General features: G+C 44.4%; 1 protein-coding gene across 2 annotated transcripts in view; it reads left to right on the top strand.

Moving 5' to 3' along the window:
• Nucleotides 1–12,861, top strand: part of LOC311247101 (synaptosomal-associated protein 25-B) — a gene marked incomplete at both ends in the record, with an annotated part of 49,576 nt that overhangs the window by 34,349 nt on the left and 2,366 nt on the right. The window contains one exon of one of the 2 annotated variants that reach the window (XM_084337412.1): nucleotides 9,739–9,856. In XM_084337412.1, coding sequence (XP_084193538.1) covers nucleotides 9,739–9,856 — 118 coding nt within the window. Of the gene's footprint in view, nucleotides 1–9,350; nucleotides 9,469–9,738; nucleotides 9,857–12,861 lie in introns of both variants that reach the window. The other variant, XM_084337413.1, reaches the window with a different exon arrangement.

The raw sequence follows: 12,861 nt of genomic DNA, 5'->3' as shown, positions 1-12,861 counted from the left end.
CTAGAGCAGCTTAGTGTGAATAAACAAGCCAAGCTAGAGCAGCTTAGTGTAAATAGATCAACCAAGCTAGAGCAGCTTAGTGTAAACAGATAAACATTATTTATTTAGTGGTTCTCTTGCTTTTACTCAAGTAAAGGATTTGGATACTTTTTCTTCTCCTTCTTCTTTTTCTCCTTCTTCCCATTCTTCTTCGTCCTATTCTTCTTTTCATTCTTCTTCTCCTCCTTCTTCTCTCTTCCTCATCACCCCTCTCTCATCCATCTTTCCACCTATCCCTCAGGAAACAACTTCCATTTTCTCTCTCTCTCTCTCTCTCTCTCTCTCTCTCTCTCTCTCTCCTCTCTCTCTCTCTCTCTCTCTCTCTCTCTCTCTCATGTCATCACAGCTGTAGTTAAACCTGACCGATAGCCCACTATAATGGAGGCATCACCCTTATTTATTTACTTCATCAGGGAAACCATCAATGATTCAGCCTCATGACTTTCCTTCCTAATGTCCCAAAAGCCTACAAGAGCTGACTGCCATGAAAAATATGGTGCTGGTTCATACAGTCTTGACCCCCCCCCCCCCCTCCTCTCTCTCTCTCTCTCTCTCTCTCTCTCTCTCTCTCTCTCTCTCTCTCTCTCTCTCTCTCTCTCTCTCTCTCTCTCTCTCTCTCTCTCTCTCTCTCTCTCTCTCTGTCTCTCTCTCTCTCACACACACACACACAAAACGCAGGGTGATTTGCAATTCGTGGTGATGTATTATCCTTGGTCTGTTCCTAGCTGTCGCTAATGAGTCCTCGGCTGCCTGTGTTACACTCATATTGACCTTAATTACACCTCAGTCAAGCTTGATAGATTGCCTCTTTGCAAATATTGCATATCAGGCCTAAATCTGCATTCATGTGGTGTCGGATTCATCAGATTATATACGAGGTTCCCACCAGGAAGTAGCACCTGAACGCTCTCCCATGTCGGGTGTCTGGGTCGGAAAGATCTGGGATCTTGATGGTACACGAATTGCCAGAGTTGTGATGTAATCGCCTGAATCAACTGCCAATGGTTAAAGAATTTTAAAAACACACAGCCAGAACCAAATCAGAGCTCCATGATCGGTCGGATATCAAGTTGGAGAAAAGTCTACCCCGACATCCACATGAACGCAGCACAAGACATAAGGGGGAAGAGGGTTATTTTAGCTCAGAAGAGGGGAGAAGACTGTTGATATGAGGGTCAGAGAAGACACAAAACTGATTGGAGAAAAGATACAGGAGTTTGCACTCATGAAAGATTCAATCATCTTAATACATTAATGTGCAAAGTGTGCAAACCTACATAGGTAGGGTCTAGATCCCACTTCCCGGAAATACCTTGGCTGTGATCTGGAAATGGGTCACACCATCACCATAATGATGTCTAACTTGACATCGTTTTCACCCAAAATATTATAAATGATCTAAAGTTATTCCGTAGCTTAACCATGACCTTAACCTTACCGGTCACAGCCAGGGTTCTTCTGGACAATAACATCTAAATGCACACCCCAGCAAATTACACAATATGTGTTCCTATCTAAATACTGGAAATGTCCCAATTGGCTATGGCTGTGATTGAAGAGAGAAGGCAGGCAAAGTCATTATGTATTAGACAGGCACTGTGAAGATAAACATCTCCCTCAGGAAACAACTTCCATTTTCTCTCTCTCTCTCTCTCTCTCTCTCTCTCTCTCTCTCTCTCTCTCTCTCTCTCTCTCTCTCTCTCTCTCTCTCTCTCTCTCTCTCTCTCTCTCTCTCTCTCTTCAAGTTTGTTTATTAAATATCACAATAAAATACACATACTTTACGGGGAAATGAGCCCCTGAGAGTGTGCTTCATACAGTAAAAAAAAAGTAAGTAAAAAAGTAAGTAAAAAGTAAGTAAAAAAAAAGGTAAGTAAAGAGGAATATACAATATACAGTACAATATACAATCTAAAGTACAACCTAGGTACAGTCTAAGTACAGTGAGTAGAAAATGAGTAAACAGTGAGGTACAATGCAGAAAATCAGGTACAAAACTTTGATGTAAGGTGCTATTGCAAATGAGGTATGAATGTAGTGCAAATCACTTTAATAATAGATAAATATAATGTAGTGTTAAAGTGTCTAAAGTGAGTGTTAAGGTGAGTGTTTGTTTAAAAGTGAGTGTGTGCATGTGGATGTGTGTGCAATGAGTATAGATGATGGGTTGTTACATGGAGTCATTGAGCAACCTGATGGCCTGGGGATAGATGCTCCTTCTGAGTCTCTCTGTACTGGCCATAAGACTCCGGTAGCGCTTGCCTGACCGCAGCAGTTCAAAGAGGCAGTTGTTTGGGTGACTAGAGTCTTTGGTTATTCTCTTAGCCTTGGCCCTGCAACGCTTGTTGTAAATGTTCTGGAGGGTGGGAAGCCCACCTCCAATTGTGTGTTCAGCTGAACGTGCCACTCTCTGTAGTCTGCTGCGGTCGTGTGCGGTGCTATTCCCAAACCAGGAGGTGATGTTACCAGCCAGGATGCTCTCTATTGTGCATGAGTAGAAGGTCTTAAGTATCTTCTGACTCACTTGGAACTTCCTTAGGCGCCTGAGGAAGTAGAGGCGTTGTCGTGCCTTCTTCACTACACTGTCAATGTGTGGGGTCCATGTCAAGTCCTCGGATATGTGGACTCCGAGGTACTTAAAACTGTTCACTCTCTCGACCGGTGCCCCGTCGATGCAGAGGGGGCTGTAGTCCCTGGCCCCCGACCTCCTAAAGTCTACAATCATCTCTTTCATTTTGCTGACGTTCAGGGAGAGGCTGTTCTCCCGGCACCACAGCGCCAGGTTCTCTACCTCTCCCAGGTAGGCCCTCTCGTCGTTTGCAGAGATCAGGCCCACCACAACTGTGTCGTCAGCAAACTTGATAATTGTGTTGCTGTTCCGCTGTGCTGTCATGTGTGTACAGCGAGTAGAGGAGGGGGCTCAGAGCCCTGGGGGGCACCTGTGTTGAGAGTGATGGATGAGGAGGTGCAGTTGCCTGCTCTCACCACCTGGGGTCTTCCTGTCAGGAAGTCCAAGACCCACTGGCAGATGTCGTCGTTCAAGCCCAGAGCTCTGAGCCTGACTACGAGCTTGGAGGGACTATGGTATTGAATGCTGAGCTGTAGTCAATAAATAGCATTCTCACATAGTTCCCCTGCCTCTTGTACAGGTGTGATGCTGCTGTGTGCAGCACATGGGCTATGGCGTCCTCCGTGGACCTGTTGGGGCGATATGCAAATTGCAGGGGGTCCAAGGTGTTGGGGAGGGAGGAACAGATGTAGCCCTTTACTAGCTTCTCAAAGCACTTCATGGCTATGGAGGTGAGAGCATTGAGACAAGCGGGCGTGGATTTTTTGGGTACAGGGATAATGGTGGACTTTTTATGACAGACTGTTCTAAGGACAGGTTGAATATGTCAGTGAATACCGGGGCCAGTTGGTCGGCACAGACTTTCAGGACGCGGCCGGGGATACCATCCGGTCATGCTGCCTTCCTGGTATTCACTTTCTTAACACTTTGGCTGCCAGGAAACGTGTTTAGACGTCATTGCCGGCCATGCTCAAGTTGCCGGAGGACGCTGTATAGCGTCCTTATATCAATATTTCAAAAATCTGCGATCGGATTCATATGTCCCCTCCGCTGGCCTGAGATCCACCAGGAGGACCCACTGAGCTCTCTGGCGGTTCAGGAGCGCCATCTGGTGGCCGATCGGTGCAATCGCTTAAACAGGAAGTGGCATAGAGGTTGTGCTGGACGTCCGTATTACTTCCGAGCACTCGCTATAGGTCCCGGCATTCTAGCTTGTCACAATACACAGTGATCGATTGCCAATAACTCGATAAACAACATGATTTGGACGTATATACCATTATACAAGCTGGAGATGGACCGGGTAAATCTACATCCCATAATGATAAGATTTCTACTCTACGATGATCGCCCAACGGCGCGCGGAGACTGGGGTGAGTTTTAGCGTGTAACGTTACCGTCTTCGATACTAACTGCTATTATCAACATTTGACCCACATTAGATGATTGGTATAACGCTGCCCACGGAATTATAAACGCCCCCTAGCCCATCCGGTCAACATCAGATGACGTGTAGTAACTTCTAGAAGTACGTCTAGTTGGAATTTTTTATATCGCGCTGATTGCCATAAAACTGTATTGCATCATCAATATAATGCATTTGGGGCTATAGATCACGTTCTGGAGAAAGCTGCAGAAAGAGATGAAAACATACTTATACATTAGACCATACTTTACTATGAATATGTGAATGAAAAAGTTTAACGTTGCTACACAATGAACAATACATATAGGACTTTGAATGGGCCCTAATAATGGCAATGTAGCAATAGAATTTAAAAAGTTATAGCCATGCAAAGAAGGGGTACTTCTCCATAGACAAATAGAGCCGGCAACCTATGGTATATCATGAATTTAACCCAAGGCAACCAAAGTGGTTAAAGGTCCTCCTCACCTCATATTCTGTTATCCTGAACACTGAGTCTCCATCAGCAGTGGCTCTACTCTCCATTGCAGTGGCCTGTAGGCTGTTGTTGTTATTTACAGCCTCAAACCGTGCATAGAAAGTATTGCGTTTGTTTGCCAGGGAGATTATCATTATTCAGCATGGGGGGGGGCGTGCCTTTGTAATCTGTCATCGTTCTGAGGCCCTGCCACATACCGGAATCAGCCTGTTCAAACTGGAGTTCCACCTTATCCCTATATCGCCTCTTTGCCTCTTTTACTGTCCTCCTTACGTTGTATCTCGCCGCCTTGTGCTCATCCATGTTGCCTGTCACGAGCCCGGCGTTATAGGCTGAGGTGCACGCATTCAGAGCTTCACGGACGGATTTGTCGACCCAAGGCTTTTGGTTTGGGAAAACTCAAATTGTGGTGGAGGGAATTGTTTCTTCTACCAGAGTACCAACAAAGTCCAGCACTGTTTCAGTGTAATCATTTATGTTATCTGTGTTTTCACGGAACACGCTCCAGTCTGTGCAATCGAGTGCCGCTTGAAGTGTGTTCCCTGAGTCCACAGACCAACGCTTCACTTCTCGCGTTACCACTGGAACGCGCTTGAGACTTTGTTTGTACTTTGGTATAAGAAAGATGGCGTCGTGATCAGATTTACCGAAGGGGCTATGAGCCTGTGATTTATACCCGTCCTTAAATTGCGAGTAACAGTGGTCTAATATATCCTCGCCTCTGGTGGGACAAGTCACATGCTGATAGAAGTTCGGTAAAACCTTTTTACGATTCGCCCTATTAAAATCCCCCACAACAACAGCAGCGTCTACGTTAGCTGTTTGGAGTTTATTTACCTCGTCGTAAAGAACTGAAAGTGCCGCCCCAGTGTTCAATTGAGGTGCGATATAAACTCCAATCAAGATGACCGACGTTAATTCTCTCTGGAGGAAGAATGGTCGACACTTGATGGATATTATATTCCAAGTTTTCAGAGCAGTGGTTCGATAATTCCTTCATGTTGCCTGGATCGCACCAATCTCTCTCTCTCTCTCTTGCCCCCCCCTGCCCTGCAATCCCTTACTTTGCCTGTGATTAGCAGAGAAGGCCAATTACTGGTTTGTGTATAGTAGTGAATAACCCTTCTGTAGATTTACACACACACTCACACACATACACACATACATACATGTACATAGACCCAGCAAGAGAGGGGGGGGGCAGGGGAAATGTACCAGAGAGAGAGAGAGAGAGAGAGAGAGAGAGAGAGAGAGAGAGAGAGAGAGAGAGAGAGAGAGAGAGAGAGAGAGATGAGAGAGAGAGAGAGAGAGAGAGAGAGAGAGTGAGAGAGAATTATCTGCCCCCCCCCCCCCCCTTGTATTCATATCCTATGTATTCACTGTGGTAAGGTGGTGTGTGTCCTATATATTCATACTGTGGTAAGGTGGTGTGTGTCCTATATATTCATACTGTGGTAAGGTGGTGTTTCTCCTACTGTATGTATTCATTCTGTGCTAAGGTGGTGTGTCTCCTATGTATTCATACTGTGGTAAGGTGGTGTGTCTCCTATGTATTCATACTGTGATACATCGGAGCAGGCGCGGAACTTTGTACCTAGCGGTGGGGGGGACATATTAGGGGTGTGGTCAGTGACGTCGCAGGGGGGGGGGGGGGGTACCAGGTGTGCAATACGCATTTTCCCAGGCGGTGGCGCCTTTTGTAAGAAGTGGTCATCGTGGAGCCAGGGCTTGTCCAGCTACACGTCCGCTAATTTAATATAATGATACTAGTGACATTTTCTTAACTCTGTCAAAATAAACGAGCTGCATAAGCATAATAAACTGTAAGCGACATATACATGTTTGCACTGTCTTTTTTCTATTATAAAGTGCCTCTCGAGACTCGGGTCCATAACACATAACAGATCAGTCATTTGATTGTAATGCAGGTGCTCGCATTATAAATCGAATGTATGCGAGACAAACAATGTAATCGTTTTGATGCATACATCTCTGCCCAGCCTACCCCACCTGTTGCTGTTGCGCCCCCGCACAGAGAGACTCATATCCCCGCACCAGAACGCTACGACGGGGACGTCTCTAAATGTCATGCTTTTATTTTTCAATATTCACTAGTATTCGGACAACAGCCGCACACTTAAAGTGATACATCTAAAATCGCTTACCTTACCTGTCGGGGGTCCAGGACTCCTGCGTTAGAATGGGCAACAGGCAGCTCTCCACTTCCCTCTGCAATTCGTTCCCTGCATACATCGCAAAAGGTATTCGACCACCCTCCCGGGGGCTCGGATAGTTCTTGTAACTGCCTCCGTGTTCAAGTTTAAGTTAAGTATGATGTCATAGACTATGTCAAATGTCATGACTCATAGTAGAATCGGCTGGCTTGTTCGCCATCCGCCAGGGAAACCGCAGATATATATTCCTTTACTGCGAATTGAGAGCGTCCCAAAAATGATTCCAGGCCGCTATTTCTTTACCAACGGATTTCCAGTTCCGCGTTGACGCTTCCAACTGGTTCATGCGTCGGCTACACGCTGCTTTAATAACACTGCATTATCGAGGCGGCGCCCCTATGTATGACTTTGAGGATCTGGCAATGAATTCCAAGAGTAGGGTAAATCTGCAGTGCCGGCACTGTGTAGTAGCGACTAGCGAGTCACAGTGCTGGCCGCCAGGCCGCGCAGTTGCAGCGGTTTGGGGGTAAAAACATGGGGGGGACAAATACTGCATTCTGAAATCATGCGGGGGACATTTTCCGGGGACCCCCCCGCAAGTTACGCCCCTGCATCGGAGCCCAACTCCACAACCCAGGGATTCAAAAATGCATACAATACATACAACACGACAAAAGTATTTTTTTTTAATAAATTTAAAAAAGAAAACACATTGGTAGGGAATGCTGATCTGAGAACAGATTGGCTCCTAAATTATAGTGAGGTATAATTTGGTCATGTGACCTGAGCACTGATCCTAGTGAGCTATAATTTGGTCATGTGACCTGAGCACTGATCCTAGATCAATAACGATACACGTATTGCTATGTGTCCCATCATGCTTTTACCTGTTGCATTGCCAACAACTTCTGCACATTCACTTGTTCATTCACTCACTCACTATTTCACTCATTTGTTCACTCACTCATTAATTCACTCATTCATTCATTCATTCATTCTAGGGATGGGCGGTGATCACAATATTCATAAGCCCTTTTTTATATCAATATATATCACAATACCTGCCTAAGTATGGAAAATCAGATAATCTAATCTATGTTCATCATATTGGTCCTGTATGATAATGGATGTCTATCATATTGGTCCTGTATGGTAATGGTTGTCTATCATATTGGTCCTATATGATAATGGTTGTCTATCATATTGGTCCTGTATGGTAATGGGTGTCTATCATCATATTGGTCCTGTATGATAATGGATGTCTATCATATTGGTGATGCATGGTGATGGGAATACAATCAACTGAAACTGTAATTTTTACCTGACATTCTCAAACATTTCAGAAATCATTATTTTTAAGCAGCAAAATCTTGTATCACAGCTCTCGATATAAAGATAAAATCCACAATACAGACAGTTATTCAATATACTGTATATGGATATATTGGTCCCGATTCATTCATTATTTAATTCATTCATTATTTATTTGCCTTTCTCATTTTCAACCCTTTTATGTATGTTCCTGTGTGCTCTGCTTCTCCAAATCTCTCCAGTTTGAAATGTATTAGAAGGATAAGCCCCTTGAGTTATGCTATCTCGTTTTCGAGGGGGTCCTTAATAGCTCTCTTTCTGTTTTATCTCTCCTGGACTGGCTTCCAATCCAATATACAGTATGTCGTTCATTGGGACCTTATTGGTTTGGGGGTGTTAGGGAGATTTGCAGACCCAAAACAAATAAAATAAATAAAATGTAACCTAGCTGTTGTCTTTCACTACTTTCTCTTCTCTCTCACTGGCCTACAACTCTTGCTCATATCTTTTTCCCTCTAGGAAAAGGGACTCGAGCTCATAAAATCAACAGCGCATGGTGCAGATGGTGTTAGATCTAAAATAGCAGTGGAAATATCCTGTTGGACGGTGGAACGTCAGTTCTCTGCCCTGTCAATGTTCAGCTAACATTAGATAAAACATGTTTAGACAAAGCAGGTGCGTCTCATTTATTTGTACAACCGATTATCACAGTTACATGTCTCAGTGGGCTTCACATGCCCTTTTCCACAGCAGTAATTTTGACTCATCATAGTTGGGTAAAGAAATGTGTAACCATAGATATACAGTAGAATAATGAATATTCTATACATATGATTACACCTTTGTTTACCTATATAATATATATATATATATATATATATATATATATATATATATATATATATATATATATATATATATATATATATATATATATATATATATATATATATATATATATATATATATATATAAAGTCAAAATGGCTGCTGTTGAAAGGGCCCATTTATTGTGTCCTAATGACAGCAGATTCTAATGGGGCGACAGTGGGCCCCAGGAGGTAGAGAGCAGTCGTCTGGTGATCGGAAGGTTCCCCGTTCGATTCCCACTCCTCCCGGGCAGCGTGTCGAAGTGTCCTTGAGCAACCCCTAATTGCTCCCGATGAGCAGGTTGGCACCTTGCATGATTGCCTCCGCTGTCGGTGTGTGAATGTGTGAGTGAATGTGTGAGGAACAAGCGATATATAAATGCACCATTTACCATTTAATGCTAAAATGCAAATACAGAAACATTCACGTATCAAAGTTTTGCCAAATCCAATTCATTTCACTCTCATACCTTTGTCCTCACCAGAGCAACTTGATCGAGTGGAGGACGGCATGAACAAGGTCAACCAAGACCTGAAGGATGCTGAGAAAGATTTAAAAGATATAGGACAATGCTGTGGTCTGATTTGTCCATGTATTAAAAAGTAGGTACCACCCACCCCTCCCCACCCCCCGTCCCCCTCCGTGCTCTCTAGCTTGTCTAGTGGTGGTGCTGGTGGTGGTACTGGTGCTGGTGCTGGTGGTGTGTGGTGACGTCCAATTTGTTTGTCTCTCTTGTTACAGTCAATTGTCTCTTTTTGTCTCCTCTTTCCTTTTGTCTTCCTTCTCTACTCCCTCCCTTCCTCTCTTTCTCTTCTCACTTGCTGTCGTTCTTTTGGGGGATGAAAATGACAATGTGTTGGTAACGTAATCAGAGCAACTGGAGCGCATCGATCAAGGGATGGACCAAATCAATAAGGACATGAAGGATGCGGAAAAGAATTTGAACAATCTAGGCGGTTGTGGTCTGTGTTCATGTCCTTGTATTAACAAGTAGGTGCAGCCTGCCTTGCCCGACTGCATGTGTTTTTTCCACACTGCATGCCTATCTGTCTGCCTGCTTTGAGTCTTGAAGTCTCTCTAGACTGCATGGTGAACTGTGCGTGACCACTCGGGCCCATAGCCATCGCAACACACTCTCTCTACAGACACACACAGGCTCCACTCTACACCGCGCTCGCTGTGTGCATGTTGTTTGTGTGATTGTCACTCTTGGCTGTCATACATGCACAACAGGGCACATCAAATGACACTATCCAAGCCCTGCGGCTCCCTTTAAAAGCCCCTCTATTCGTCAGTGGATGTGAGATTCTTCCAGCTGGGATCAGCATCTGGGCCAGTTGGTTGCCCCTCCCCCCATACACACTCACACACACACACACACCCACACACACACACACACACACACACACACACACACACACACACACACACACACACACACACACACACACACACACACACACACACACACACACACACACACACACACACACACACACACACACACACATACACACATACACACACACACACACACACACACACCTCGACGCACACACACACACACACACACACACCTCGACGCACACACACACACACACACCTCGACGCACACGTGGCCCCTCCCCCCCTTCCCCAACCGGTGGACGCTGCTTGGCATGCACAACGTTCACCCAGAGAAACTTTTCATGGCAGTCAAAAGGGTCTGATGGTCACCTACATTCTACTTATTGAAGTCAAGCTGTTCAACGGGCATCTGGGTGTACTTCTGTCTTGAACAGGCCTATAGCTTGAGCCTCACTCATATCCAGTTTTTACCAGACCTGAGTGAAGTACCACATGAGAGGTGCTTGATTTCTGAATAGGGGTGTAACTGTACACAAAAACCACGGTACGGTACGTACCTCGGTTTTGAAGTCAAGGTTCGGTACGGGTTTTCAGTACAGTGGGGGAAAGTTTGGCTTTCCATGTTCCACTCAGGGGTGATGTAGTGTGCAGTAACTAATTGTACTTGTAGGGCTGTCAACGAATATTCTATATTGAAATTAATAATCAACTTGTAAATTTTTTTTAAATAATAATAATTATATTAGATTGTGAAAAAACAGCCCCCGGTGGGCGGTCGTTAGCATACCGTTGTATTCGTTCGGTACACTACACAGCCGTTCGGTACGGTACGGCACACACTGAAACGGTTCGGTTCGGTACGGATACGTGTACCTTTACACCCCTATTTCTGAATAAAAAATATAATAATAATAATCAAGCTCATTTTCAAATACTCAGATCTGCTGTATGCAGAGGCTCATGTTACATGCGTGACTCTCAACCCAGAATGCGGCTCTTGAAAAAAAAACTGTGTTTGGTGACTTTGGTGGAAACGACAAAACAAGGCAAGCTGAGACGTCTGAGGAAGTTGAGCTCATTTATTAGGATTTAAAGGGAAATTACTTCAGATTCTACTTTAGATTGGCATATATTATGTTCTGAGATGGCTAAAAAAGAGAATTGACCGACAAAGACGAGAGTCAGTGTTTTTATGTTTTGTTTCTTTTTCAATGAAGTTGTGTTTTGCCAACACCACTGACCTCCTAAAACGTCTCACTTCCTCTTTAACCTTTGCGACTGTATCGTATGTGTGTACAGTATGTTCATGGGAGGTGGAATGACCTCAGAACCCTACTGTACAGGGCCATAGATCATACAAGAGCTTGGCAAACCCGTCTCATGAGGACAGACAACCGTAGGACGCCACCATTTTGGTACCCAGGTTCCAGTGTCATACAGTTACAACATGCTTACAATGTCACAAATTATTCTAGAATTTTGGTACCAACATGGCGTCCTGCCGTTATGGTTTTCCACGCTCTTGTATGATCCACTCTCTGCTCCTGCACAGCCAAACAATGGCCACTCTCAGCCATGTCTGAGCATGCTCTGTACTCTATGGCCGGCGAATGTACTGTCCATGCTTCTCTGAATCTCCAAGCTATAAATGACACAAGAGATGGACAGACCAAATAACATGACACTATGTTAAGTTCGCGAATCCTATGTTCCTAAGTTCGCGAATCCTGCGTATTGACCATATACACACAGCAGCCATTTCGCTCTTATGTCATGCTCAGATTGGGATTCCTTTCCCTTGGGAACGGGTGGGAAGGAATCCCAACCTGAGCACGACATAAAAGCAAAATTGCCACTGTGCGAATATGGTCAATGAGATTAGCATGGTGACCTACTTGGTAGAACACAGGAGGTGTGGAGTCCTCTCGTCTCTCGTCCTCATCATGAGACAGGCCTGTCTTAACTCTTGTGTATTCTATGGCTTCTGATCTGCCTTAGCTATTCCCTCGAATTATACGAAGAGGACGGCTCAATGTCGTCGTGGAAAATGTTTGAAAATAGCTTCCCTGTTACAACTGTAAGAACATCAGGGCCGTGACCCGTCCTCTTCTTATGATTCTAGGCGATTCCCAATCATCTATCACTATTATGTTACATCATCCTCTTGACATGACATACTTTTCATCCTATCTAGTATCTATGTACTTCATGCTAAACCAAACCATCAAGTTGAAGTGAAGGGTTGATCACAGTTATCAATTGTATCACAATGATCATGATTCACTTTTTTTTGTCTTGCTGTTTGTTTATTTATTTATTTATTTATTTAATTTGTTTGCAATCACTAACCGGTTGGCTTTCTTTCAGTAAACTGAGGATGTTGACATGATATGCTATGATCCTCCCGGATTTCTCCTGTGTGTTTACATGTTCCCTCATCGTGTGTACTGTGTGTGCGTGTGCGTGTGTGTGTGTGTGTGTGTGTGTGTGTGTGTGTGTGTGTGTGCGTGCGTGCGTGCGTGCGTGCGTGTGTGTGTGTGTGAATACATGTGCGTCTATGTGATTGTCTCGAGTCCCGTGACTTTGTTTTGTGTTTGTGACATACTGTATATGTGCTTGTGGGAGAGTTTTTTTTTGTTAAGGCTGTG

Source organism: Notolepis coatsorum, assembly GCF_963971535.1.
Source record: "Notolepis coatsorum genome assembly, chromosome: 20".
Taxonomy (NCBI): Eukaryota; Metazoa; Chordata; class Actinopteri; order Aulopiformes; family Paralepididae; genus Notolepis; species Notolepis coatsorum.
Note: the sequence above shows the minus strand (reverse complement) of the source record. Positions and strands in the feature narration are given on the sequence as shown.